The 27,575-nt window shown below is 50.1% G+C and overlaps 1 protein-coding gene across 1 annotated transcript in view; it reads left to right on the forward strand.

The window, feature by feature from the left end:
• Positions 1-553: 553 nt before the first annotated feature.
• TNIP3 (TNFAIP3 interacting protein 3) overlaps positions 554-27,575 on the forward strand; it is a gene marked incomplete at both ends in the record, with an annotated part of 42,860 nt that continues 15,838 nt past the window's right edge. Inside the window, 10 exons of the mRNA XM_080675491.1 lie at positions 554-601; positions 2,410-2,490; positions 4,832-4,897; positions 6,138-6,269; positions 7,256-7,384; positions 12,130-12,249; positions 13,698-13,823; positions 15,216-15,266; positions 16,480-16,578; positions 19,250-19,310. Coding sequence (XP_080531617.1) covers positions 554-601; positions 2,410-2,490; positions 4,832-4,897; positions 6,138-6,269; positions 7,256-7,384; positions 12,130-12,249; positions 13,698-13,823; positions 15,216-15,266; positions 16,480-16,578; positions 19,250-19,310 — 913 coding nt within the window. The remainder of the gene's footprint in view (positions 602-2,409; positions 2,491-4,831; positions 4,898-6,137; positions 6,270-7,255; positions 7,385-12,129; positions 12,250-13,697; positions 13,824-15,215; positions 15,267-16,479; positions 16,579-19,249; positions 19,311-27,575) is intronic.

The raw sequence follows: 27,575 nt of genomic DNA on the forward strand, positions 1-27,575 counted from the left end.
TTTTTTCAGAGAAAATTATATATGGGGGGAAAAAAAGAATACACACTATCTGATTACTCTTTATTCAGATTCCCAAAAGTCAGGGTCATACAAATGTTTGCTGATCCCAGATTTTTTGTCTATATCACAGATAGAGAGGAGACCCTGTAAAGATCCTAACTCCATGTTCTCGGGCATGGTGTGACATGGGAGAACCTGGCACATTAGCATGAACCCATGTTCCCGGGCATGGTGTGACATGGGAGAACCTTGCACATTACCATGAACCCATGTTCCCAGGCATGGTGTGACATGGGAGAACCTGGCACATTGGCATGAACCCATGTTCCCAGGCATGGTGTGACATGAGAGAACCTTGTACGTTAGTATGAATCATGATGACCTGTGGAGTTTGTTTAAAATAGGGGTGGGATAAGTAGGTGGACACAGAGGAATTCTGGGCAGTGAAACTGCTCTGTGTGATGTAGTAGTGATAGACACCTGTCACTCACCATACATCTGTCCAAGCCCATCACGTGTGAAACGCCAGGAGGGGACAACGCTCACGCACACCATGGCCGGTGGTGCTGATGTGTCCGTGCAGGTTCACCTGTGTCACAAGGTACCCCTCGGGTGGGATGGTGGGAGCCTACACACATTGGGGGCAGCAGGAACACGAGGAATCTCTGCATCTGCCACTCAACTGTGCGATGACCCTAAAACTGCTCTAAAAATAGTCCATTAGGAAGAAAGAGGTGCCCCGGCTCCGTTTCAGAACTGCTGGCTCAGTGCCCAGTGCCCTGTGGTTGGCTGGCTCCCACGTGACCCGGGGCTGTGTGAGAACCTCGGGCCTGGCGGCGGCCACGGCCCCTCTGCTCCGTGAGCTCAGGGCACACTGGGCAGGGCTGGCTCTCAGCCTGTTCCTTCACGGATGCTCGATATTTACTCTGTGCTGATCCACAGGGCAGTCTCTGCAAGTCTTCCCCAGAAGGGAAAGCCCGAATGCAGCTCCCAGCACACTTGTTGCCTGGATTCCGGTGCCACTCTGGCACTCGCCGAAGCCCCTTGCAGTCAGAATGTCGCTTTTACTCTTTTTCCTGTTAATCCTCACCCAAGGATATTTCCCCCTGCCTCCATTGATTTTTAGAGAGAGTGGAAGGGAGGGGGAGAGACACACAGAGAGAGAAACAGGGATGTGAGAGACACATCGACTGGTTTCCCCCCCAAGTGCCCTGACTAGGGACAGGGATCGAGCCTGCAACGGAGGTATGTGCCAATGCTCTAACCGCTGGGCCAAACAGGCTGGGCCAGAATGTGGCTTGTAAAGGGTGGTTTGAGTTGTGCATGGGTCTGAATGGGAAGAAGCAGGAAAATGAAGAACAGCGTCTACAGATCTGCAAGAGGGCACCACCCCTAAAGAGCCGAGGGAAGTGTAACAGAGAAGATGGGAACGCAGTTCATAAATCATTTCTAATGAAAGAAGCTCTGACATCCCGTGACGATTGCGAAAGAGCATTTCCTGGCACGTCCCCGGAAGGCCAACGTGTTCTGAATGTGTTTCTTAATTGCTCATGAATATCTTTAAGCAGTTTTGTGGTCCACGGTAACTTGAGCCTGAAACCCAACCGCGGAGTGAGGGACTACCGCCCGATGCGATGTATCACTACACAGAGACGAGCCAGTAGCATGACGGCGGAGGGAGCTCCTACGGAATGCCTGGGCACAGAGGCAGGCGACTTCCAGAGCTGCTGTGCTTTCTTTAAACGAAAGCGCCAACCCCTGACCAAACAACAACAAACGACCCTGACAATTTGTTAGCTGGTGACTCTATTCAAAGGGCTAGTTAAAATGACGTAACCCACACGTCCCATGCCCACCCGCTGCTATAACATAATCGTATGATGGCCATTGAGGCAGCTGACTTCCTGTTGTTTTAGAATCAACTTTCTGCCTTTTAACTGTATGTGCTGGTCTCTTTTCTTCCCGGTTCCCTCACTCCTTTGACCTGCGCCAGGGCCGCCCTTCAGGTCACGGACACACCTACGAACATGCTTGTTTAGGAATGTTTCCTGTGTAAATGCCTCGCCTGCATCCATGAGAATTGTCAGGTTTCTAAGTGCATTTTTAAAAAAACAATTGAAGTCCAAGCTCATAAAATCCTAATTTCCTGCTTTCCTATTCCATAGATACTTTATAATTTGCTAGAGAATTATTTTGTATTAATTTATATAAGGATTCCAAGGTGGATATAAAGCTTATGCACCAACAGGCTCCTTGAAGGACTGTGATGGGAGGATCGTTGCTGCTAGAATAGACATTGTTTTATAAATCATGGCAGGAGAGTTTTCCAAATGCATGGAGTTTGTGAAGGACAGTATTTTTCCTGTTTATTTTATAGCCTATTTTGTTTCACTCTTTTTTTTTTCCAAGTGTGCTAACCCATCAAGAGGAAAGAACTCGACAAATTCTCTTGAACGAAAGATAAGGTGCTTGGAAAAACAGAGAAAAGAGGTAATTTTGAAATATGAGTTGAATCAACATGCGCCATGGGTTGAGGCTGAGAATGAAACAGAGAGTGTATCACCCAATTTTGTTACTGGGTCACAGTCATTCCTTCTAGGGGCTGGACTTATTAGTGTGAGAGCACATGCTTTTTCTTAGTCACCTGCTTATCTCCTACTTGCTCTCTCAGTACAAATGAATGACAGTCATATGATGATAATCTTAATTTTCTTGAAACTTAGAGCTTATCACCTGTGCCCTGTGTGCCTCACAACTTGACACACTGTCAAAGACCTTAAATATAGCTGGCTTAGGTGCTACGACCTCATGAACTGGGCATCCGCCTGATGGGTTGAGGAGTGGTACCATAAAGAATGTTTGCTTCTAAGATGTCATGGGGAATGTGACGGGTACTATTTTTTTGAGTTCTGAATTTCTGAGTTTAATGAATGTTAGAACCTCTTTATTCTTCTCGAAGGGGGAAGAAGTGGAAAATGTAGCAAGTTTAGCACCATGTATTGTTGTATCACAAATCAGCGAGCTGGACAAGATGCCTTAATGAGCCAGTTAGTTAGGAGTCATCTTTACTGAGAGCAGGTTCAGAGCAGATTACCTCTGTCAAATTCTGAACCAACACAGGAGGGAGTATTTCCTTTTTATATCCTTCTAGTTCTTTGTGTAAGTTATTTTTGTAGACAATTTGTAACCTTGAGTATCATATCATATCTAACAAACACCTGTAACATTGAGTGTCTATCTATACAGGCACTTGGCATCAATATCAGCGTATCAGTTACATGGCTAGCTTGCAAGGTCAGACAATTAAGTTTATCTTTTCTATTCAAGCAAAAAAACCAAGTTATTTTACAGTCTAAAAATAACAGAGTTGACCTACAGAGTAAGAGCCTATCTAAGAATAACAGAGTAGTTCAAACGCAGTTTCAAATGGCAGTTTTCCAAAGGAGGGATCACTATGCTTCAGTATATTGTCAATTTTGTAACTGCTCCTCTCAGCTGTTGTGTGTGTTACATCCTTCCTGTTGCTTCTCTGTGCCTTCTACTCCCTGTGGCACTGCATAAAATACCATGCCCCTTGGAGATCCCTGAGCTACAACAAGGCATGCTACCAGGGCACAGAAAGGTAGACCCCTAAAATGCCAATAGCTCAGGTGTACACTCTTATAATAAACTAGAGGCCCGTTGCAGGAAGATTCCTGCAAGAATAGGGCTTCCTGTGGACTGAGTGATGCAGAGAAGGGAGTAAAGCCCGCCGAGGCCCCTAGCCCAGCTGACAGGCCTGGACACTCCAGAGGTGGCAGAGCAGGGAGGCTGGATCCGCTACCAGAGTGGGCAGATCCTGCCTCTCCACTTGGTCCCTGCGACCCTTGGCTGGGCTGACAGGCCCAAACACTCCAGTGGCAGGGCTGAGGGGACTGGGCGCTGCCATCTTGTGGCTATGGGCGCTGTCATCTTTGTGATGGAGTGGCAGTTAATTTGCATATTACTCTTTTATTAGATAGGATACCCACCTGTATTCCCAGAATAAGAATTACCTTGTAACTGTCATTCTAAATTAGATAGTTTGTTTTGCAATTAGGAGAAAGTCTTTCTACTTTTTAGCCATTGTGGCTGCCTTCTGCATGTATGTCTGCTGGTAATTGTTAGAGTTTCTCTAAATCAGGAATTTGCACACTCCCATTACAAGGAAACTAAAACACAGGTCATAGTGTCTGTTCCTTCCTTCTATTTAGCACAGTTTTTTTTTTAACTTTTAAACTGCTTGCAACCTAAATTATTTCTAAATATTGTCTTATGACAAAACTATTATTCCTTGAAAACCTATACTTTCAAAACTCGATAGTATCCATTTGTTGATCCATATTACAAATCATGTGTGGATTTTTAAAAGCCCATTATTACAAGTAAATGATACTCAGTTAATGGGTTTGGAATTTGTTGGCATAAATTCTGCTTTTAAAAAGCTGGGAGAAAGATTTCACTATAATAATCAATATAAGCACATAGACACATACGGAAAGGTTTGAAAAAAGACCTTTTATATTTTAATGAATCTTACAGAAAACCATCAATACTTAGACATTTTTACCAGATTCTGGTTGGCTTAAACAAAGAAGATAAAAATTCACATAACTAAAGTTTCACAAAGCTAACGGTGCTAATCACATGTTCGGTGGACTGGTCAAGATACACCAGTGACGAGAGAGTTTCGAGAACGCCGTCCTCCCCAGGGCTTCCAAAACCTTAGCAACCTCACAACGTGATTTCCTTCTGGCCAAATTTCCAAATGGGCAGAACCCTTCGCTGATTTCCCAAGTGTTAACGGTTGCAGCTCCTGGAGGTGAACCGGCAGTGGGACCAGCAGTTCCGAAGCATGAAAGAGCTGTACGCCAGGAAGGTAAGCCCCTGCCTGTCCGGGATCTGCTTCCAGTCAATCACCGGGGGAGCCAAACAGGGGGGTTTGGGATCCCAGGGGCGGGACTGGTGCAGAGCCAGCAGCTGAAGGAGGCTGCCCTCGGGGCACTGGAGGTGAATGCCCGCTGTCAGTGCATGGTCTTGGCAATGGCTCACCTCGCCTCTGGAGCCATCGTGGGAGTTCTCACGCACATTGATAAGGGCGCATGGAGCACCTGGGTGAGAGGACCAGGGCCACAGACACGCAGGTTACCTGTGGGTGAGTCAGTCTCAGGTGCACCCCGTGTCACGCCAGGCCAGCTCTCTGATTCCTTCACTGGACGGCATGGCGACCCTGCACGGGGACACATGGCCCCAGGGGAGGCAACAGAATGGGGCATCCCCTCTTCTCGCTAAAGCAGGTTCTCTCTCAAGAAGCGTTTGCTTTGCTGTCAAAAACTTTTTTGGAGAAAATATCTTTTAAGAGGTCCAAGTCAATTTAGAGTTTAAAATCATCCCACAGCCAAGAGAGGAAGAGAGTGAAGACCCGGATAACGGGGAGTGCAGAGCCCGACCGAGAGCACAGGGCGGGCTTGCTCGTGCCTCCCGTGTTCATGCCCAGAGGCCTTGGACTTGGAGAGAGGGACACGCCCCCGCTTTGGCCACGGTCAGGCCCCCGGCGGTTCTGAGTCTGGGGAAGTGTGGGGGCCTCCACACTAAAGAACATGATCTGAGCATGTTTACGTGGCGTCCGAGCGGCTGGCGGGAGCGTGACGGGGTTGGGGACACACGGGGTTGGGGAGGTGCCATCCCCCTCCCTCCGGGGAGGCACCTGCCCTGGGGCCCCTCACTGCCTTCAGCACTCTGGGCTACAGTGGCCTGTGCAGGTCAGGCTGTGGGTTAGAGGGGCCTGCTTTCCTCGGGGGCGCAGGTGCCCCTGTCCCACCGGCCACTCCTGGGCAGTTGCGGGTGGGAGGCCAGGCCCAGAGGCCCTGTCTAAGCTCTCACTGTCCCCTGGGAGGTGGTGTGGTTGGAGCCAGGAGGGAGGCTGGGCTCTGGTGGGGGACCGGCCTCTTACATGCAAATGCTCCGGCCTTGTTCAGGGCATGGGAATGGACCCTGCATAGGACCCCCAGGAGCGGGGCCTGGCTGTCCCCTGTTGGCTAGCTGAGAAAAGACCCGGGGATGTGGGCTCCAGTGGGGGGCTGAGGGGGGGCTGTAACCCTCTGTGCCAACCTTCCCAGCTTGCAGAGCTGCAGATGAAGCTGGAGTCCACAGAGCGATTCCTCAGTGGCCTAGAGCAGGGACGGCCAGAGAGCCAGAGGGCCAGTGCCGGGCCCGCGGACCTGGCCCAGGAGCAGCAGCAGAGAGAGGAGGTGGGCACGGCCCGGTGACCCAGCCCGGGGAGCTGAGGACATGGGGCGGGGACAAGGGTGAGGGAGGACAGTGATGCAAGTCACAGGGCCACAGAGGGCCCTTCTCAGGACTCAGAAGGAAGGACATGTCCTCTGTCACACAAATGGGCAGATGGACCCTGAGCCACGGAGCTGGTGGCATATTTCTGGGGCATTTCAGCTAAAAAAAAATTCAGCTTTTTCTTTCTTTTTTTTTTTTTTTACTCACATTTAACAATAATATGACAATACCTTGTATTGGTACAGCTATTTTTCAGTTTACAGAGAGCTTTACAAATAGGTATTATTTTTTAAAATATATTTTTACTGGTTTCAGAGAGAGAAAGGGAGAGGGAGAGAGGGAGAGAGAAACATCAATGATGAGAGAGACTCATTGATCAGCTGCCTCCTGTACACCCCACACTGGGGGATCGAGCCCACAACCCAGGCATGTGCCCTGACTGGGAATCGAACCATGACCTCCTGGTTCATACGTCGATGCTCAACCACTGAACCATACTGGCTGAGCCAAATAGGTATTATTTTTGAAATCAGGAAAATGTAACATTTTGGAAAGTCCCTCACCCTCCTTATCACATTTAGCATTCCCAGCTCACCTGGGAAGAAAACGTGATTTCTGCCATTTGCAAGCTGAGAGAGCTGAGCTGTGAGGAGGTCAGGCGACATGCTGATGATGATCGCTTAGTCCCTGGGCACGGGAACTATCTCATTCACAGTCCCACCGCAAAGTGAGATCGGGGACTCGGATATCTTTGTCTGAGGTCACACAGCTTCCCGGCATTAAGGATAAAAGAAGGATTTCTTCGATGCTAACTCGCCCTCCACCAGGAAATGGGCTCCAATGGGATGCCCTGAGAACCCTGGGCCTGGCTGTGTGGGAGTTGGCATCTGCCTGCAGGTCAGTAATCAGAACTGCGTTGATTTTGTTTTCTCGCTCTTCACTTCAGAAGGAAAAGCAGACCCTAAGCGAAGAATTACACGCGCTGTGGAAAGAAAACAAGCTGTTAAAGGAAAACAATGCTGTCATGAGCAGGAAGAGGGAACATTATGAATGTGAAATAAAACGCCTTAACAAGGTACTAGGCAGGCCGGGCTGGGGCGGCCTGGAGAGCGGCCCTGTGTGAGGGCCCCTCCTGGTGAGGCACACGTGGCCCGCGCTGCAGGGGGCTCCCGGGCCCGGGCACAGGGGCGTCTCTGTGACATTACACATCTCTCCTCCCTGCGTGGTTCAGCAGGGCTTAGCCATGAGGCTTTGGGCATTCATGTCCCTGCAATGACTCCTCATGGAAAACAAATGAGAAATTCTAGAGGAGAGTCAGGACGGTGTTTAGTTGGCAGAGCCACATAGAGCAAGCAGGTGTTAGTGAGCAGCCGCCTGTTTCTGGGTCAACCACAGGAAGCAGGCTGCTCTGGACACCATCAGCAGGACTCTGGCGTGAGGCTGATGAGGTAGGGGGTGCGTGTGTGTGTGTGTGTGTGTGTGTTTCGGGGGGAAAGGATCAATGAAAAAATTAAATGCTTTGCTGTTGACTTTTCCAAGGGCCGTGTCATATGTGGACCAGGAGCCCTCGAAGTACACGGTTCAGTGGAGACACACATCTCTCAAAATACTAGCAATTAACCAAACTAATAGAAATCGTCTTCCAGAACAGGAGTGGTGGTTGACCCTGAAAATGCCTTTATTGCAGACTGTGTGTTTCATGCTGGGTTTAACTGTGACCAGGGTGTCATTTAAAGCAGCGGTAGCCACCTGGTGGTCCACGGACCACTGGTGGTCCATGAGGTTCTAAAGGTTGGCGGCCGGTGATTTAAAGGTCCCCACGTGTTAATATGGGCCCGTATCGTTAACAGAGTGCGTATTCGAGCTGTCTGCAGGCCTGAACTTCAGGGGAAAAAGAGGAAGTGGGGGTAGACTTCATAAACCAGACACTTCTCTATCCTCCAAGAGAAAACAGTGGCCAGATACAAATTCAGGGCAAAGATGTGTTTTCCCCCTTTTATTCTCTGCTGAAGCTTCTCCACAGATGACTTAGAGGAACTGGCATGGAGATCATCTTTAAAACCCTCCCACTTTTGACCGATTGCTTGGTCAACTTTCTTCTAGTCTCTCACTCATTTCTCTCCACGTAGCACAAGGTGTAAGTTGTAGAAAACAGAACATCCAGGAACTCAGGGTTTTGCTCATGCCTACGGGAACCCTTTATTTTTGTGTATCTTTATTTATAGTCATCAGAAATTTTTAAACAGTTAGACCAACACTAATGTTGTAAGTCTTGTGGTTCGAATTGTAAAAATCTCAGTGAGAAAAATTAATTTGGGTAAAATTCAAGTCTTTATGGAAATGTCCCCTTCTCCAAGAGAATTTTTCTGGCTGTCCTAATTGAAATGACAGCCTCCACCCTAGTCTCTCCTGCTTTAATTTTTCCTTGGAACTTGCTGCTATGGAATATATGCTTAATGGCTCCTGTTTATTATCTTTTGTGCTTCCGGACTCCCAACCTTGACTGGAAGCTCAAGGTCGAGGGTATGTTTCTGCAGGGCCACCCTCTCCATTAGACAGGATGGGCCCAGTGCCCAGGGCCCACGGTGCTTTTAGGGACTCATGAATATGTCAATTGTTCTTAAAATTAGAAGGAAATAAAAGTGAACTGTTAGGTTGAAAAATGTTTTCATATTCACATTCATCTACTAGCACTCATTTTCAGAATACAGTTATGAAATATAATTTTAATAGATATTTCGATAGTGGAACAGACTCACCAAGACTTTTCTGCTTTGTTCGGGTGCCTAGAACATGACCCTGCTCATAGGATTCTCTTAAATATTTGTTGAATGAATGAATGAGTGAATTTAATTAGCTAGGACAGTGGTCAGCAAACTCATTAGTCAACAGAGCCAAATATCAACAATACAACGATTAAAATTTCTTTTGAGAGCCAAATTTTTTAAACTTAAACTTCTTCTAACACCACTTCTTCAAAATAGACTTGCCCAGGCCATGGTATTTTGTGGAAGAGCCACACTCAAGGAACCAAAGAGCCTCATGTGGCTCGCGAGCCGCAGTTTGCCGACCACTGAGCTAGTACATAGATGTTCAGTAGCTCATTTTGGACCTGTGAAAGCATGAGATTCATGCGTCAACAACACATTACTTATGAGTAGTGAGGAAAATAAAAAGCCAGAAAATATTTCACCCCACACGTCTATCTATACCTTAAGTTGTCACTTAAAAAACACAGGCATAAAATGATGAGTCATTTAGTGCATGTGCTAGTGTCTATTGGAAGGTAAGAAATTATTCTCATTCACACAGTACATTTTTTTTGAGAATCCTCATTTGAGGATATTTTTTCCAGTAATTTATTTATTTTTAGAGAGAGAGTAGAAGGAAGGGAGGGAGGGGGCAGAGAGAGAGAGAGAGAGAGAGAGAGAGAGAGAGAGAAACATCGATTGGTTGCCTCCTACACAAGCAGCAACTGGGACCAAGGACCAAACCTGGAACCCAGCTACATGCCCTTGACCGGGATTGAACCCATGACTTTACGGTGTGTGGGCCAATGCTCTAACCATTTAGCAACACTGGCCAGGGCCACAGCAGATCTTGTTCTCTTTTTTTCTTTTTTTTTTTTCTTTTTTTTTTTTTTTTTTGCCACTGTAATAAGTAGCAGTTACTTGAAATGCTGATCTGGGCGGCTGTTAGGGCACACCACCATCACAGCATGGAACTCGGGGCCCACTGCCTGTGGACCCCGGGCTCGGCAGCTAATGAACATATGGTTTTCAGAAGCTCACACAACAGTGTGTCCTCAGTTCAGCTTAATTGCTTTGAAGGAGCACCCAAGGGCTTTGTTTTTGGTCAGGTTCTGGAAGAGAAGGCCACCAGTGGGAGACTCGCTGTGTCTAGTCTCACACCGTGAGGTGGGTGGGGATGGGCAGTGTGTCTGTGCTGCTCACCAACAGCCATGCTCCTGCCCTGTTAGAGAGAGAGTAGAAGGAAGGGAGGGAGGGGGCACAGGCACCTGCTCAAGGAAGCTGGAAAACACGAGATGGAATGCCTGTCCACAAGACTCACCTTTCATCTCTGACTCATTTGCAAAACTTCTAGGAGCCTGAATAACATGAAATGTAGACCAGGAAATTCAAATATGACAAGACCCACAAAGATGGTCTATTCATAGGGGCAGGACATGGAACCAGCATGTCTGATTGTCTTGACCTGTTGGACTCACCTCCCCTAGATTCTCTACTACTTACTAACACATTTTATTTTTTAAAGTATTTTTATTGATTTCAGAGAGGAAGGGAGGGAGAGAGAGAGAGAGAGAAATATCAACGATGAGAGAGAATCACTGATCGGCTATCTCCTACACACCCCACACTGGGGATCAAGATCACAACCTGGGCATGTGCCTTTGACTGGAATCAAACCTGGGACCCTTCAGTCCACAGGCCGATGCTTTATCCACTGAGTCAACCCAGCCAGGGCCTTACTAACACATTTTAAAAAATTGTAACTATTACGACATTTCCTAGAACTATGTAGCTAAGCAACAAATTTTAACAAACAATTCTTCTTGGAGGAAGAAGAAAGCTCTATTTCCGTTACAACTTCCTGAAAAATGACATTGACATCAGCCTGCACAGTGTCTGTGGGCGCTAAGGCGTTCCGTGATGAATTCCTAGGCTTCCACACATACTGGAGACCACACATTGGTTTTTCCTTCCTTGCCTTTATGAGTTCATTGCACAGTGATGTAGGCAGGTGGGCCGCTGATAGTATCATCACAATGGCATCGATGAGTTCCCGTGGCTCTGGAAGTCTCCCTCCCTGTTTGCACAGAGACTCGGACAATAAGCAAGTCACCGCCCAGCGTGTGCTCCGAGACCATGCCAGCGGGAGGCATGCTCTGTCACCATTGTTGGCATCTGTTCTAGAGGCCAGGAACCAGAGGCCCTCAGAAAGAGGCGCTGACACTCATTGACATGACCAGACAAAAGTACACGTAAGAGTGCTATGGGCTGAGGAGTACGGATGAGGATCCTGTTGGCAAAACTAAATGTCTTATTTCCTTCACCTCCTCACCCCAGGAGAAATGCCACATTGTACTGAATGTCATGAAAGCAGAGCGCCTTCTCTGTCCAACCCCCACCCCCGCCCCCCCGTGGGTTCCTGGCCTCTTCCCGGGGAACAGGGTGCTGCGGTGAGGCCAGGAGGGCTGCTGCAGAGGGCGGGGACGGACAGTGACTCTGCATGGCTCACATCTCTGTGTCCCTCTCTCCCACCGGGGACACGGCAATCTAGCAGAATATTACCCGGAATGGCATCGGGCCCAGCAGCATCAGCTCTGGGAGAGCAGGGTCTCAGGCCCCAGCCCCGGCCTGCTGACCCAGGGTCTCTGGAGCCATCACCCAGGGGCAGGTGTGTCTGCTGCCTCGCTGGGAAGCTGTCCCTCAATTCTGATCGTTACTGATAGAGTTCGTATTTGACTGAAGCAGAGAATCTAGAGAAAGACAGAGCCTAGAGAAGCAGCAGAGATATGCCGTCCTTTCGCGGCGGGCTAGGTGGAGGGGGGCTGTGACAGCAAAGTCTTCAGAATAACCATGAGGGCTGAATGCCATAAGTATCATCATGGAGAAAAGACTGATTCTGGAAAGACATAAATGCCCAGGCCAGAAAACCCAAAAGCCATTCCGTCCTGAGAGTGGCATTCATGAGGAAACACTGCCGTGCGCGTGCCTGGGAGGCGATCACGGTGACTGTCACAGAGAAATGCGTGCCATGTGCCTCACAGGTCAACGATGTGCTTGTCTTGCAACACAGGCTCTTCAGGAGGCCCTGAAGGTCGAGTGCTCTCCACTTCCCGAGGACCGTCTGCGGGGGCCTGAGCCGGGGTGCGGGCACGAGGAGATGAGGACAGAGATGGAGGTGCTCAAACAGCAGGTGAGATGCTGCAGGGGCGTGAGCACGTGGAGAGGCTGGCCCGGGTCCAGCGCCTTCGGGCATCTGTGAGTCTGCTTTGCACAGCGTGTCAGATAGTCAGCTCTTTTCAAAGCTTCGTGGCAGAGTACAGAACACGGCACCTCCGACTCGTTAGCAGAAGATCCCGAGTGTCGGATGGGTTCAGAGGCTTGTCCAGGGTCACACCAACGACCCTTCTGGCGCGATTCTGTGAGTTTCAGGGAGGCATGCTTCACTTTGCAAACAGTGTTAACCGGGTCTCTGGGCCGTCTCGTCTCAGAAAGTGGGCCAGCTGGGCTGTTGTTTGCAGCTTCAGCTTCCAGGCTTTTGAACAACGAGGGTGGTCTTAAAGGGAATAGTACTCCGCAGTCACTGAGGGGCTAAGCCTGCTCCTCCGCGCTCACACAGGCTCCGCCTCCTCCCCACTCACCTCACCTCATTCATGGCTGCCGAGCCTTAAACATTAACTATATATACCTACATGGAAGTCTATATGAGATGTTTAATTTCTTCCTCTCTCATCGATTGCATTTTGTAGTATGATAGAGTTAAACTTGATGAACCGCCAGTTAAAACTCATTGCCCTGTTGGGGATGAAGGTATCAAGTGCATTAGTGTTAACCGACAAAATTCTAACTACTAGGTTCCCATATGCATTGTAATTCACATCATGGTCTTGGAGGAATTCCTTTGCCTCATTCCCGAACCTTTGTGTGTTATTTCCACAGCTCCACATGCTAGCCGTCCAACCGTTAGTCAGCACTGTGCCAATGAAAAACAACAATAATTAAACCCGCTTTTCTATTTGGTTTGTTTACTTTTCTGAAATATCTGGAGCATCTCAGGATAGCTGTTCCATTGAAATATTACTATGTTTCTTTTTCTGTAATTTACCTCCAAAATTGCCTGTGGGAACCTTTGAATAATCATGCTTTGGTTCTCCACATATATGAGACTTTCACCTCCAGGCTGTGCTCACCTGGTCACTTACGTTTGCACACAGCGTGTCAACACGTAGTGTCATCACTTCACCGCGGTTGTTAGCAAACTTCTCTCAGAACTCCACACAGGCGCCACATGTCTGCGCCCTGAGCTGGGGGTGGTGGCTTCTCTAAACAGTCACACTTACCATGGGAAGAGGTCACCACAGCAACCAAATAGGCAGCCAATAATGGCTGATGACAATGCTTCTCAAAATATCCATGTTATTACTCTACTTCTGAATCCATGAATTCAGGAAAAAGTGGAGAATGGCCATGCTAAACAAAGAGAAAGCTAGAATTACAGTTACAATGACAGTCCCGTGTGTTAGGTGGAACCCCACCGTGAGGAAATTGTCATGGAAGGGAGAAACATGCAGACGGACAAGCCCAGCTAGAACTCGCTTAGGAGGAAAGGAGGCCACAGTAACGGCAGCGAATGTCTCCTAGGTGCAAATCTACGAAGAAGACTTCAAAAGGGAGAGGTCGGACCGAGAGAGACTCAGTCAGGAGAAAGAGGAGCTGCAGCAAGTGAACCGGACGTCCCAATCCCAGCTGAACCAGCTGAAGTCCAAGGTACACAGCAAAGCAAAGGGCCTTTGCCCACATGTGTATGTTGCACTTTTATCCTCTCCCTTAAGGGAGAACTTGGGACTCTTGGGCTTCTGGTATTTGACACTGTATTTTTTTGAGAGGTTAGCACTGGGGATGAAACTATTTATACTAATAAAAGCGTAATATGCTAATTAAACTGGACATCCTTCCGGACAAAGCCATGGTGGTGGGGTCAAGGCAAAGGCAGTTAGGGGTGATCAGGCTGGCAGGGGAGAGCAGTTAGGGGGATCAGGCCAGCAGGCAGGCGAACGGTTAGGAGCCAGCAGTCCTGGATTGTGAGAGGGATGTTCGACTGCTGGTTTAAGCCCGATCCCACAGGGACGTCGGACATCCCCCAAAGGGTCCCAGATTAGAAAGTGTGCAGGCCAAGCTGAGGGACACCCCCCTCCTGTGCATGAATTTCGTGCACCAGGCCTCTAGTTCTTAAATAATCTTGTGAGAAATTGGAAACAACTGGGCATTTCTTTTAGCGTAAGTATAGTGAGGAGTTACCCAAGCAACTTCTTTTCTGAAGTCTAATTCTTTTGATCTTTTTCTCCTAATATTTATTTTGGTCGCATGGGAGCTGGCCTACCCAGGACTCCCACTTCAACCTGAAACTCTCCAGTGCAGTGACGTTGTCTCCAAGTTCTTGTCACTTTCTTTGAAGGGCTGTGTTGGAATGTTCCTGTCTTCCTAAAGTATGCCCATGGCTACGTGTCATTTCTATGTCTGGTGGAACCGAGACGTTCCCTCTGTGGGTTCCCAGATTAAATGTGAACGGAGTATTTGGGAAGCCAGTAATGTGAGCCAGCTCATTGGAATGGGGTCTATTAAATGTAAGCTGCTAAAATGAAGCATAATAGACTATATTAAAAGTAGACTCAGGAAGCTACCATGATGGGTAAATATTAATGTGAATGAAGAAGATGCAGCGGACACAATTTTGGCTTCAGAAAAGAAAATGCACTACAAACTATCTGACACTGTCCCAGGACGTGCCCGGACTCCTGTGGAATGTGACACTGTGGCCGCCTCTGTCCTATTCAATGAGTAACAGAAGCTGTTCTGTGTCCACACCCATATCTGCACCTCTTCCCCACCCACCTCCCTGTGGAAATGTATCCCCCTAATGCTGAGAATGGTAATGGCCCCCCACACACTGGAATAACAATGTGAACTGCCCAAGTCTCCAGACTTCATTTGGGATTTTCATTTTGCGTGTCTGGAAAACCTGATGCCCACCTGCTCTCCCGCGCCTCTGCTCTGTGGTCCCCCACACCTCCGCGCGTCACCGCGAGCTGGTCTTAAGCAGCGTTAGGAGGAACTGCTCAGACCCTTTCTGATAAGCAGATGCCTGTGCTTTGTCCACAGATAAACGCATGCCAGGTGGAGAAAGAAAGGCTGGAAAAGCAGTTGGAACAGGTACGTGGATGCTCACTGACCTCCCCAAGCCTCTCAGCGCTCCCTGCGCCCCTGCGCTCCCCAAGACAGCAGCTCTTCCGAGGCCAGTCCCATGGCCTCCACGCTCCCCCAGGGCCCAGGCAGCCCTGTGCTCATGGTGGCCGAGTGCCGCGGAGAGAGCATCAGGAACCCCCAGCCCTGTACGCATGAGAAACACATGCTCTGCGACACGTGACCAAAGCCCGAGCCCGTGGGTTCTCACAAGGAGCATCCTGTGCAGACCACGGCCACCTGGGCGGCCACTCCCTGTGGTCCTGCAGTTGCTGACAGTTTATGGTGGGAAACTACCTCCGAGACACCCGCCTCTTCTGAGAAACAGGGTCCCCTCTCGGCCCGACACTCTCTCGTCCCCCGGGCCGTCGTAGCCCTCATAGCCATCCATTGCTTCCTCTCTGACTTGTTGTGCCAAAGGGAGTCGCCTCAGGTAAGAGAACTTCCTGGAGCTCAATGGCAAGGACCTTCTCTGAAGACAGCTCAGTGAAGTTAATGCCATCTACCTTTCAAGTCTCACTAATTTCTTCAAAATTAGAAAAATCGCAATTGCACCTCAAGTAAACCGGCCTGTGAGCCCATCTGTGCTGGTCCAGGGCCCACGCTGACCTCCTCCTACTCTGACGGAGGGTTATGTCAGACCTAGGCTAACCCTGGCCCGGGTGGCTCAGTTGGTCGAGCATCATCCTGTGCACCAGGGGGTCACAGGTTCGATTCCTGCTCAGGGCACACACCCAAGCTGTGGGTTCAATCCCCGGTCGGGGCTCATACAGGAGGCAATAGATCCAAGTTTCTCTCTCACATTGATGTTTCTCTTTCTCTTCCTTCCTCCCACTCTACTAAGATCAATTAAAAAAAAAAAAAAAAAAGACTACTGGCCAGTGTGTCTCATTGGTTGGGTGTTGTCCTGAGCACCAAAAGGTAGCAAGTTGGATTTCTGGTCAGGGCATATGCCCGGGCTGCAGGCTCGGTCCCAGGTTTGGGGTGGATAGAAGGCAGTTGATCGATGTTTGCCTCTCCCATCAATGTTTCTCTTTCTCTCTCTCCCTTCCTCTCTCTCTAAAATCAATAAATTAAAAAAAAACAAAAAACAGAAACCAAACCATGTGACTGTCTAAAGCTAGTGTCCATGTGAGCCCCTGGCTGCACCCACTCCCAGTGACCAGCGGCCTTGTCTCCTCAGATGCGTATCCCATCCTGTCGCTGTGGCCGGAGTCTCCACCTGCCGGAGGCGGGCACACCTGCCGGCCCCGGGGCTGTGCAGGACATACCGAGGCTCCCGGTGAGTAAGCTCGCTCTCCAGCCTGAGGGCTGACCCGTGTTCTGATGCGCATTCTGATGTGGTGACATCAGCCCATCTCTGGAATGTGGCACCTTAGCTCCGCCCCCAATCTGCGGAGTGACGGGGCCACACGCACTGTCATTGACTTGCCATATTGTGTCCACAGAGATATGAACATTCACTGCAAGGTGTCACATTGAGCTCCAACCCCTGGAACAAACACACAGCATTTTATATGGGTCGTTTTTAATGCCAGACCTGATTCTACCAAGAGGACGTTTTTATGTTTAAAGCAAAGCAAAGAGAATAAAGCAAAAATCAGTTCAAGAGACGCCCTTTCTGTTGTAAACTTAGGGTGAACGACTGTGGATGGTGCTACATCTGGGCAAAATAGTTTTTGACATTTTCCAATTGGAAGGATATTCTTAAAGGGGCCAAGAGAAAGTGACCCACTTCCGTTGCTCTCCACAGCAGTGCCCCTTCCCCCCCAGGCAGGTGCATGGACAGTGGGGCAATCCTGTGTGAGTGGAAATGACACAGACAGTCTGCCTAAATGTCAGCCCAGCACCCTCTCTGCCTCTCAGCCCCAGATTCCACTGCCCTTCCCCATGCCCTCCGTCCTGCCCGAGCAGACAGAGCCTTCACACAGGGAGAAAAAAGATGCCTTTTTCAGTGTTTTGCATTTGGCCCAACCACTCCCCTCTCCCACTGCTTTTATTAACGGTGCTTCTAATTTTGCGGAGTCTGAGACTTTAGCCGGATTTCCCCAGCAGAGCACCTACAGAGAGCAGGACTCTCCCTCCGGGGCCCATTCTTCTGTATCTGAATGTGACTCGAGCCCTTCCGCTTGGGAGGGCCGGTGCATGCGGCCGCAGGGATTTAATGAGCCTTCTGCTCGAACCCGGTCTTGTTGCAGAATCGCCACTTCTGTTTGCTCGCCTGCCTTCCTCCAGTTCTTCTGTTTCCTTACGTGCTTGCTAACTTTCAGTCTTTACAGAAACGTTTCTGGGAATCTTCAAAAGCGGCTATGATTCCTTACATACTTTTTCGAGAAGGGAGAAGCAAGTTAATATTGCAGAAACTATAAAGAGATAGAAATTTACTTAGATGTTAGTTCCTATGGGTTGAGGAATTGGAAAAATATTCTTGGGGTCGGTTGACTGTTAAACCAATAAATCATCCAGGTTTATCTGGAAGTAAAATGGCTTTTCCTTCACACCTTCACTTATGTACAGAAGATAGGAATTCTCCTGTCATAATAGCTCAGCAAACTTTCCTCATCAATTACCAGAGATACAGGCCCGATCATGTAAAACTACCACCCATAAGGCCTGCGTTTGAAAAAGATTCCAAGCTGTGTGTGAAGGCCCACATTTTCAAGCAGTGCTTACGTAAACAAAATCTCAGCGTAACAGCAGAATTCACAAAGACGCCCGGTGTTAGTTTTAAGAGACTGTTTCCGAGCCTGAGTGAATGCATGTGCGATTGCGTTTGTAAAATTACAGCGCGTTCCCCTGCTTTGGGCACCTCGGCGGGAGTGTGGGACTGAGGCTCAGCCCCTTACCCAGTGCATCACCCAGGCAGCTCCACATAAACGAGCAGATAGAAACCAGAGGCGATCTCATTTCCTCCCCAGCTTTTTGTGCTCAAAGAGAGCCAAGAGCCGAGGTGTCTGAGGGGAGTGCTGGGGGCGGGGCGCAGGCTGTGCTGAGAGCAGCTTTCGGTCTTGTCAGGGACCGAGCTTTGGGGCGACCTCCAGTGGCCAGGCTGCCCTGCAAAGCTCCCCTTGGCTCCAGGTTAGAGCAAGTCCCCGAGTTCTCTTGAGAGGTAACTGAACTAGAGAAGGACAGGTGTGAACTCGATTCCTGGGGAGGACGCAGGCTGAGCGCATGGAGCAGAGATGAGCCACCTTGCGGGCAGGTCTGGCTCAGGTTGCCGTTCCGAGCGGTTAAAAATACTGGGCTGGGAATTGCATCTGGAAACCGCTGATCACAGGCCAATTTAAGAAAGGCAGTCTGTGTGACGTGTTCCCTGATGTTCAACATCTAGCTGCTCTTCGCTGGCGGGAACCCAGGAGAAATCACTAGAGAAAAACCCAGGTGTGTGCTCTGGTGTCAGCCTCTCAGCCTGACCCGCCGGGGCACGTGGGGCGGGTTCTTGGGAACAGCGCGGGGGGCGGGGGGGGGGGCACGCCCTGAGCCCCGAGGGCCAGGTCCTCCCTCCACAGCTCAGCTTTCCCACTGGATCCACCAGCAAACACTAAACTTGTCATGTTTCTCTCTGGTCTTCCTGCTGCCTCCTGTGTGAGGTTCTAAAAGGAACTTTATTTGTTATTTGTTGATAGGAAATGGCTTTATTTATGGGCTATAGTAAGTTTTACAGGAGTGTTTATACTTCGGCAGACATCCAAAACACATCTGCCACAAGAAAATGTGCCACAACCCCAGAGCAGTCAATTCTGGCCTTCCACAGAGTGGATTGACGGGGGCGGGGGCAGGAGGGGGCCCGGGTCCTGAGGGGGGGCCTCAGAGATGAGCGGGACCGCCAGCGGCCCCGGTAGAAATGACCTTGTGCAGCCTGTGGGATGAAAGCCGCAGGGCCTCGTTATCCTCTGCACGTGCCACCCTGTGCGTTTGATCCCATGCTCTAACCACGCTTCTTGTTCCCACAGCCAGACCGCCGGTGGTGTGCTCCTGGCCGGCTGCCCCCAGATGCGCAGCACGCGGCGCACGGTAAGGCCACAGCTGCTCTGAGCGTTCTGTCATGTTTGCGTGCTAATGGGGCGTGGGGGGGACCTTGACTCGTGTACGTTTGTGTGGAGCACTCGCTGTAGGGTTGTGCTGCACACACAGCTCTGCTCTGCGCACCTGGGCTCGGACTGAAGTCCTTCAGAAAAACAGAAGGTTCTCACGCAGAAGCGCGTGGGCCCGGTTCTGGCTGCCACTCCTTTCCAGCCTCAGAGCCAGGGTCCCATCTGGGCCGAGACGCAGGCTTGGAGCGGGTGCATCCACAATAGGCTCTGTGATTCCCCTCCAAAGGCCAGATGCTCCCCCCTCGGCCAGTGGGGACTCGCCCCACAGATGTTTCCAATGTCACTGGCACATGGACAGAGGAAACCCAAGCTCACATGTGTTCCTGATGGCTGATGTCAGACCCTGTTCCAGCTGGGCGTGCCACACGCCCACCGCCGAGCTGCTGGAGAGACTAGACAGTCACCAGAGAGTGCCCACACCTGAAAGAACTCTTTCATCTCGTTCTCCTCTGGCTTCCCACGCTTCTCCGCCTTTCCAGAACCGGCTCCCCTTTCTCCAGAGTGTTTCTCACAAGGCCACCCAGGAGTGGGCCGTGTCCGCCAGGCTGTCCTGGCCCAGTTAGCGTCACCGTCCCACTTCCCTCCGCACACAGGCTGAAGTCCGCGGTGTACGCATTCAAGTCTCTGAGGACACACACCCGGGGCCCTGGGCGCTCAGCTGCCAGAGGCTGGACTCCACCAAGGAAAGCTGAGGACGAGCCATCCAGCTTCAGGCCACAGCTGGAAGCTGAGCTCACTGAGTCCACGCCTGAGGTCACAGAACTCGGGTTTTCAGGACAAGGAGCCCACTGTGGGGTGGGAGCAGGGAGCCGGGGACGCCCATGCAGCTGCCAGGCTGTGACCCTTGCTGCTCCTGGCCATCAGGAACGGAGCCCCTGGAGCTGTGCCGTGCACACCTGGCCAGCTGTGCACGGCTGCACCGGCGCGGCAAAAGTCTTGGCTCAGACCATCACAGAAAGGAAAGAGAGAAAGTGAAATGACAGGTTTTCTTTCTCCTTTGTTTCCACTACAAATACAACCACTGGTCCTCAGAGGTGCTTGGTGCAGCCACAGTGAGCTTTAATTAGAAAGGCTGCTATTTCCCATAGTCACCGCTGGGGGCGTCAGTGATGTTGAAATCCGATAGCTGAGTTTAATAGCTGGGTTGTCACCCCAAAATTATAATTTTCCGCTTTAGATTCGTCTAGAATGAATATTAAAGATATTTTCTTCCTGAATTACAGTTTAATGAATATTAAAGATATTTTCTTTAATGAATATTAAAGATATTTTCTTTCTGAATTACAGTTAAGCAGTTAGGGGCACTAGAAAATGTAATTAGGAGGAAGAAAATTCAGTAATATCATAAGGCCATCTATATATCACTACTAGAGGCCCAGTGCACGAAATTCGTGCACGGGGGAGGGGGGTGTCCCTCAGCACAGCCTTCACCCTCTCCAATCTGGAACCCCTCGAGGGATGTCCGACTGCCCTCGAGGCAGTTGGACATCCCTCTCACAATCCAGGACTGCTGGCTCCCAACTGCTCACCTGCCTGCCTTCCTGATTGCCCCTAACTGCTTCTGCCTGCCAGCCTGATCACCCCCTAACCACTCCCCTGCCAGCCTGATTGATGCCTAACTGCTCCCCTGCCGGCCTGTTTGCCCCTAACTGCCCTACCCTGCAGGCCTGGTCACCCCTAACTGCCCTCCACTGCAGGCCTGGTCACCCCTAACTGCCCTCCCCTGCAGGCCTGGTACCCCCCAATTGACCTCCCCTGCAGGCCTGGTCCCCCCAAACTGTCCTCCCCTGCAGACCTGGGTCCCTCCCAACTGCCTTTCCCTGCAGGCCTGGTTGCCCCCAACTTCCCTCCTCTGCCAGCTTGGTCACCCCCAACTGCCCTCCCCTGCAAGCTTGATCGCCCCCAACTGCCCTCCCTTGCAGGCCTGGTCCCTCCCAACTGCCCTCCCCTGCTGGCCTGATTGCCCACAACTGCCCTCCCTTGCAGGCCTGGTCCCTCCCAACTGCCCTCCCTTGCTGGCCATCTTGTGGTGGCCATCTTGTGTCCACATGGGAGCAGGATCTTTGACCACATAGGGGCAGCCATCTTGTGTGTTGGAGTGTTGGTCAATCTGCATATTACTCTTTTATTAGATAGGATAGAGGCCTGGTGCATGGGTGGGGGCCAGCTGGTTTGCCCTGAAGGGTGTCCCGGATCAGGGTGGGGGTTCCCTTGGGGTGTGAGGCGGCCTGGGCAAGGGGCCTGTGGTGGTTTGCAGGCTGGCCATGCCCCCCAGCGACCCAAGTGGAGGCCCTGGTATCTGGGGTTTATTTATCTTCTATAATTGAAACTTTGTAGCCTTAAGCGAAGGCCTGGACCGGCCAGGGTGTGCGGAAAACTTGGCTTCCTCCATCACCGGGGGCAACCCTAGCCTCCTGCTCTTTCCAGCTCCATGGCTGCTGCCATTTCTGTTTGGGTTTATGTATCTTCTGTCATTGAAACTTTGTAGCCTTGAGTGGAGGCCTAGGCCAGCAAGGGCAGGCGGAAAGCTTGGCTTCCTCCATCGCCAGGGAAACCCAAGCCTCCCTCCTGCTCTCTGTGGCCGTAGCCATCTTGGTTGGGTTTATTTGCATATTCGCTCCTGATTGGCTGGTGGGCGTGGCTGGTGGGTGTAGCAGAGTGATGGTTAATTTGCATATTACTTTTTTATTATATAGGATTAGATTCTTCCTGGACCAATGTTACAGAAGCTAATCATGATATAAAAAGGGAATGAGCTGAGATGAACCAAAATAAAATATGAAAAAATAGGATTTTATAGTTGGTATAGGAAACTTACTGATTTTTGTCTATTTGGGAAGAAATAGAATGAGTTTTGTGATATAAACATGCTGTGTGAGTTGCTACAGAGGTAAAATTAAAAAAAAAAAAGCCTCTATTATATGTTAACCTAAGTATTTTTAAAACACTGTTTTAATCTTCACAGGATGCTATAAAGTAGGTTTTATTGTTGTACCATTCTACAAAGGAGGAAACTGAGGCTTGGGACTGTAAGTAGCGTGCGAGATCCCCCTGAGGAAGACTGGGGCTGGGGTGACATTCCACGCATACAAACCCCACACCTGCGCTTGAATCATAGCTCATGGGGCCCTGAAAACATGCCCGCTACTGCATTAGAAGTTTATAAAATGATAGCTATGAACATGAGAATGGGGGTTGTGGGAAGCTGTGCAACAACCCTCAGTCATCTCCTCTTCCCACGGACACGTGGCGTGTGTGCTCCGTGCTGCTCGTGGCCACTGACAGCATCCCAGGGCGAGGCCCAGTCCTGTGCAAGGTCAGGTGCATGACACAGAGGTGAGGAGCAGCCGGGGCCAGTGGCCCTGGTGGAAACCAGCCGGGCGGCTTTGTTGCCCTTTGAATCCTGTCCTTTTCCCCCCAGCACAGCCCCGCAGCCGCCTGAACTCTCCGCAGCAGGGATGGGCTTACTGTGGCCAGGGGAACACCATGGCGAGACATTCCTCACTCAGAAACCTACAGCTGCAGCTCCTGTTCCTCCGCCAGCTCCCAAAGCTGATGCTCTTAAAGCTCCACCAGGTCCCCCGCAGGGCAGACGCCGGAATCACCCTGCACAGGCCTCTCCTGTGCATTATTGCATTTCAGTAGTGGCTCTTGGTGGTTGGGTGTTTTTTTTTATTGTTGTTGTTGTTAATTCTCACCTCAGGATATTTTTTCCATTGATTTTTAAAAAGAGTGGAAGGGAGGGGGTGAGTCAGAGAGAGAGAGAAACATCGATGTGAGAGAGACACATGCGCTCCCATGAGCACTCGACCCGGGGCCAGGGATGGAGCCTGCAACCGAGGCCCGTGCCCTTGACTGGGATCAAACGTGAGCTCCTTCGGTCTTCAGGCCCATGCTCTAACCACTGAGCGACTGGCTAGGGCTTTTTTCTTTGCTTGCTTGTTTGTTCATTTACTTGGAAAGATCCTTTTGGGGTGTAGGGCCAACCCAATTGCTCAGATTCTCAAAGGTAATTCTGTGGTATTGGTAGCTAAGCAAATGTGGGCTTAGACATCTTTTATTGCCCAGATGTTGTTGTTCAGACAGTAGTCATTGTTTTATTATATGATTAATATATTTATACCCCACTATTCAAGAATAGACTACTTGTCAAGACCCCCTATATATTTTGGGGTACAAATAACAAAAAATTCAAGCAACAGAAGAAAAAATGGGTGGAAAATTAAACTGATAATCTATAACCAAAAATTATTTCTTAAAACTCCCATCCTTTTTATTCATAGAAGAACTCGAAACACTTCACTTACTAGAATATTTAAGCAAAAATGATCCTTTCAAAGCGTGAACATTTAAATTGACATTAATTAGTGTGTGTGCGTGGCAGGTGGTCTTGGTCTCTGTTTTATTAACTTCCTGTGACTGCTGACAAGTTTGCTTTCTGGCCCCAAAGTATGAAGCATGTTACATTTTCCCTAATATCTTCCCCTTAGAACTATTCCTCTTTAGGACAACTTAACCCGAAACGGTAGCTCTGGCGTCTCTACGTTCAGGATTTTTAAAGGCACAAAGGGCATAAAAGGTGATTACATTTCTATGATGTCACCAGACCCTCCTTTAACAGTCCCAGAGCCGGCTGCTGCTCTGTGTGTGAATGAACCTTCTGAGTGAGGCTTAGATCATGTGACAGCTGGTCTCCCCTCCTGCTGCTACCCAGCCGGAGGCCAGCAGAGGGCTCAGATGCTCAGCGTCCAGCCAGCCCTGGGCCATGACTCAGTGGCGCCAGCCGAAGGAGCTGTGGCTGCCTGCCTGTCCACTGTGCTCCAGGAGGGTCTGACAGAATCTGAGGGCAGCCTGGCTGGTATACCCACACGCCTCCCCATTCCACAAGCAGTGCCCGTGCCAGGCCTGGGGAGAGGGTGATGAGGCCTGGAAGCCGGCCTGGGGCCCCCTGGCGGAGGGTTTGGGGTCTGTGTGTGAGGACAAGGATTGTATTCTAGAGGGCGGCAGCTTGCACAGTGAGGGGAGGTGTGGCACAGGCGGGTCCCCTAAAAGTGGGGACTCAGAGAAGGCTCCATGGCCAGGGGCTGGGTCAGGGGGTGCTGGGCCGCCTTGGACAGCCTCAGGGTCAGCTCATCTCCCCTTTGCTCTCAGTCACTGTCCAAGGCTGTGCTTCGGGGACACGCTGAAAATCAACTCTTCTTCCAGAAACTAAAGATTGCAATGGAGGGTTTGAAGGCATTTAAGACATATTTGGCTTTCTCTCTGTGTAGTGTTACCCAATGGGGTTTTTATACGTTGAAGTCCACATCTGTTAACAGGTTACAGCTTCTGCTTAGAAACATGTGATTTTACAAAGAACATGTTAGTCTTGTTTCATCTGCTCTCAGAATGGGACGTACAATGACGTCCACGTTCCTAGAACACTGTAACCTTGAACTGTTTGTTTCGTCCTTGGCAAAACACAAGAAGGTCCGCTTGCTGCCTGCCGCCTACCGCCTGCCGCCTGCCAGTCCCCTCTGCGCCTCCCCATCACTCACTCGGCGGGGCTGAACTGGGTCTGACTGTGTCTGCCCTTAGCGATCCGGGAAGGCCCAACACGTAGGTATGAGAGTCTGTTGTGAGCCAACACAATTATTTCTTTACATTTTAAGAGATCAAAGCCCCACGATTATAATTGGCCTTTGCCGACATCTAATAATAACTAGTTAAACCTAAATACTGGCTGAATCCATTTCCCAGGACTGCATATAAGGACCACCAGCTACGGGGAGAGGGTTGCTTAAACAGCAGGGCTTCACTCGAAGTTCTGGAGCTACAAGTCCAATGTCAAGGTGCTGCGGGCCATGCCATCTACAGAGTCTGGAAGGGAGGGTCCCTACTGACTTCCCAGCCCAGCAGCCCAGGTGTCCTTGGCTTGTGGCTGCAGAACTCACACCTCTGTCTCCCTTTTCACGTGCCATCTCCCCTCTGTGTCTGCATCCAAACTGGCTCGTCCTTCTAAGGACCCCAGTTATGCTGGATTAGGCTACCCTTGGGTAACCTCAGATTTGCCTGATTATGGCTAAGAAGGCCCTGTTTCCAAACAAGGTCACATTCACAGTTCCCAGGGGTTGGGACTTATGCATATCTCTTAAGGGGACACAGTTCTACCCATAACACTATATGTCAGAAACTACTGCATGCACATTATCTCATCAAGCGTCGTAGCAACCTGGAGCATGAGTATTGCTGTGGCCTGTTTCATAAACATGGAAATTGAGGCACAGAGGTGATGTAGCTGGTTCCACGGCAGCTATTGGCTGGGACACGGAGAAGCCAGCAGCCTGACTCCAAACCGCATTGCAACCACCTAGCAATATGAACTATATATTAAGTAGCTATAACAATATTATAGTCTGTATGTCTTTTATTCAAATACTAGAGACCTGGTGCACAGATTTGTGCACTGGTGAGGTCTCTCAGCCTGGCCTGCAGGGATTGGCCAAACCAGCTCTCCGACATCCCCAGAGGGGTTCTGGATTATGAGAGGGCAGTTCTCGGGTGACACACCCCGGAATTGGGCTCACCCTCTCTGGTTCCAGATTGTTATGGTGCAGCTTGTGTCTGCTTATAATTGTCTCTATATCTAAACGCTGCATATAATTCTATGTTGTTAAAAGGGCCGGACTAATTCGGTTTTCTTTAGTTCCTGGCAGTATGGAGCAATACAAGGAACCACTATAAATAGTGAAAGCTACTTAAAAGATGTAAGAAACAAAAAACTTAGAGACCCTATTTACTATGATTTTTGATATTGATAGATAAAATATGAAGAATATATTTCTTTTAAAAACTAGATTAATTTCTTAATCACCTTATCAGTGGTTATTATAGAAGATTGAGCAAAAATTTAGAGAGAGATAATTTTATACCTTTTTCTAGATTTTTTTAGAAAGACAATGTGCAGGAAAAATGCCTCTTCACCTTAACCTATCTAATAAAAGAGTGATATGCAAATTGACCAGCACTCCAACACACAAGATGGCCGCCCCCATGTGGTCAAAGATGGCTGCCCCCTGGTGGACACAAGGTGGCCAGCAGGGAAGGGCAGTTGGGAGGGACCAGGCCTATAAGGGAGGGCAGTTGGGGGCAATCAGGCCTGCAGGGGAGGGCAGCTGGGGGGCAATCAAGCCTGCAGGGGAGGGCAGTTAGGGGACTGGGCTAGCAGAGGAGGGCAGTTGGGGGGGACCAGGCCTACAGGGGAGGGCAGTTGGGGGGGACCAGGCCTGCAAGGGAGGGCAGTTAGGGGGGGACCAGGCCTGCAGGGAAGAGCAGTTGGGGGGGACCAGACCTGCAGGGGAGGGCAGTTGTGGGGCAATCAGGCTGTCAGGGGAGCAGTTAGGCATCAATCAGGCTGGCAGGGGAGTGGTTAGGGGGTGATCAGGCTGGCAGGCAGAAGTGGTTAGGGGCAATCAGGAAGACAGGCAGGCAGGCGAGCAGTTGGGAGCCAGCAGTCCTGGATTGTGAGAGGAATGTCCGACTGCCCATTTAGGCCCAATCCCAGTGGTAGGATCGGGCCTAAACGGGCAGTCGGACATCCCTCGAGGGGTCCCAGATTGGAGAGGGTGCAGGCTGGGCTGAGGGACACACCCTCCCTATGCACAAATTTCATGCACCGGGCCTCTAGTCCTATATAATAAAAACCTAATATGCAAATCGACTGAATGGTGGAACCACCAATGGAATGACTAGTCACTATGACGCACACTGACCACCACGGGGAAGATGCTCAGTGTAGGAGCTTCCCCCAGCCCGCAGGCCCCAGGCCTGCCAAGGTGAGGGCCCTGCTGATCACCCTGCTGGTTGCCCTGCAGAAGGAGCAACTGGCGGTGGCTGTGAGGGGCAGGGCCAGCGAGCAGGCAGTGCCAGGCTTGCCAAGGCGGTGACAGCGGGGGTCCCCTGATTGCCCCACCAGTCACTCCACAGATGGGCCCTGATCGCCGGCCAGGCCTAGAGACCCTACCCATGCACAAATTTCTTGCACCGGGCCTCTAGTAATGTCCTAAAGGCCAACTTATCAGTAAACTTGGTGATTTTGCTAAGGAAGTATTAAGGTGTAAAGTATATTTTAAAAAGTACATAAATATATGAAAATACAGGTGGTAAATATATTCCTACTCAAACATGGATTTCATAAGCTAATCCT

Source organism: Plecotus auritus (assembly GCF_963455305.1).
Source record: "Plecotus auritus genome assembly, chromosome: 6".
Classification (NCBI taxonomy): Eukaryota; Metazoa; Chordata; class Mammalia; order Chiroptera; family Vespertilionidae; genus Plecotus; species Plecotus auritus.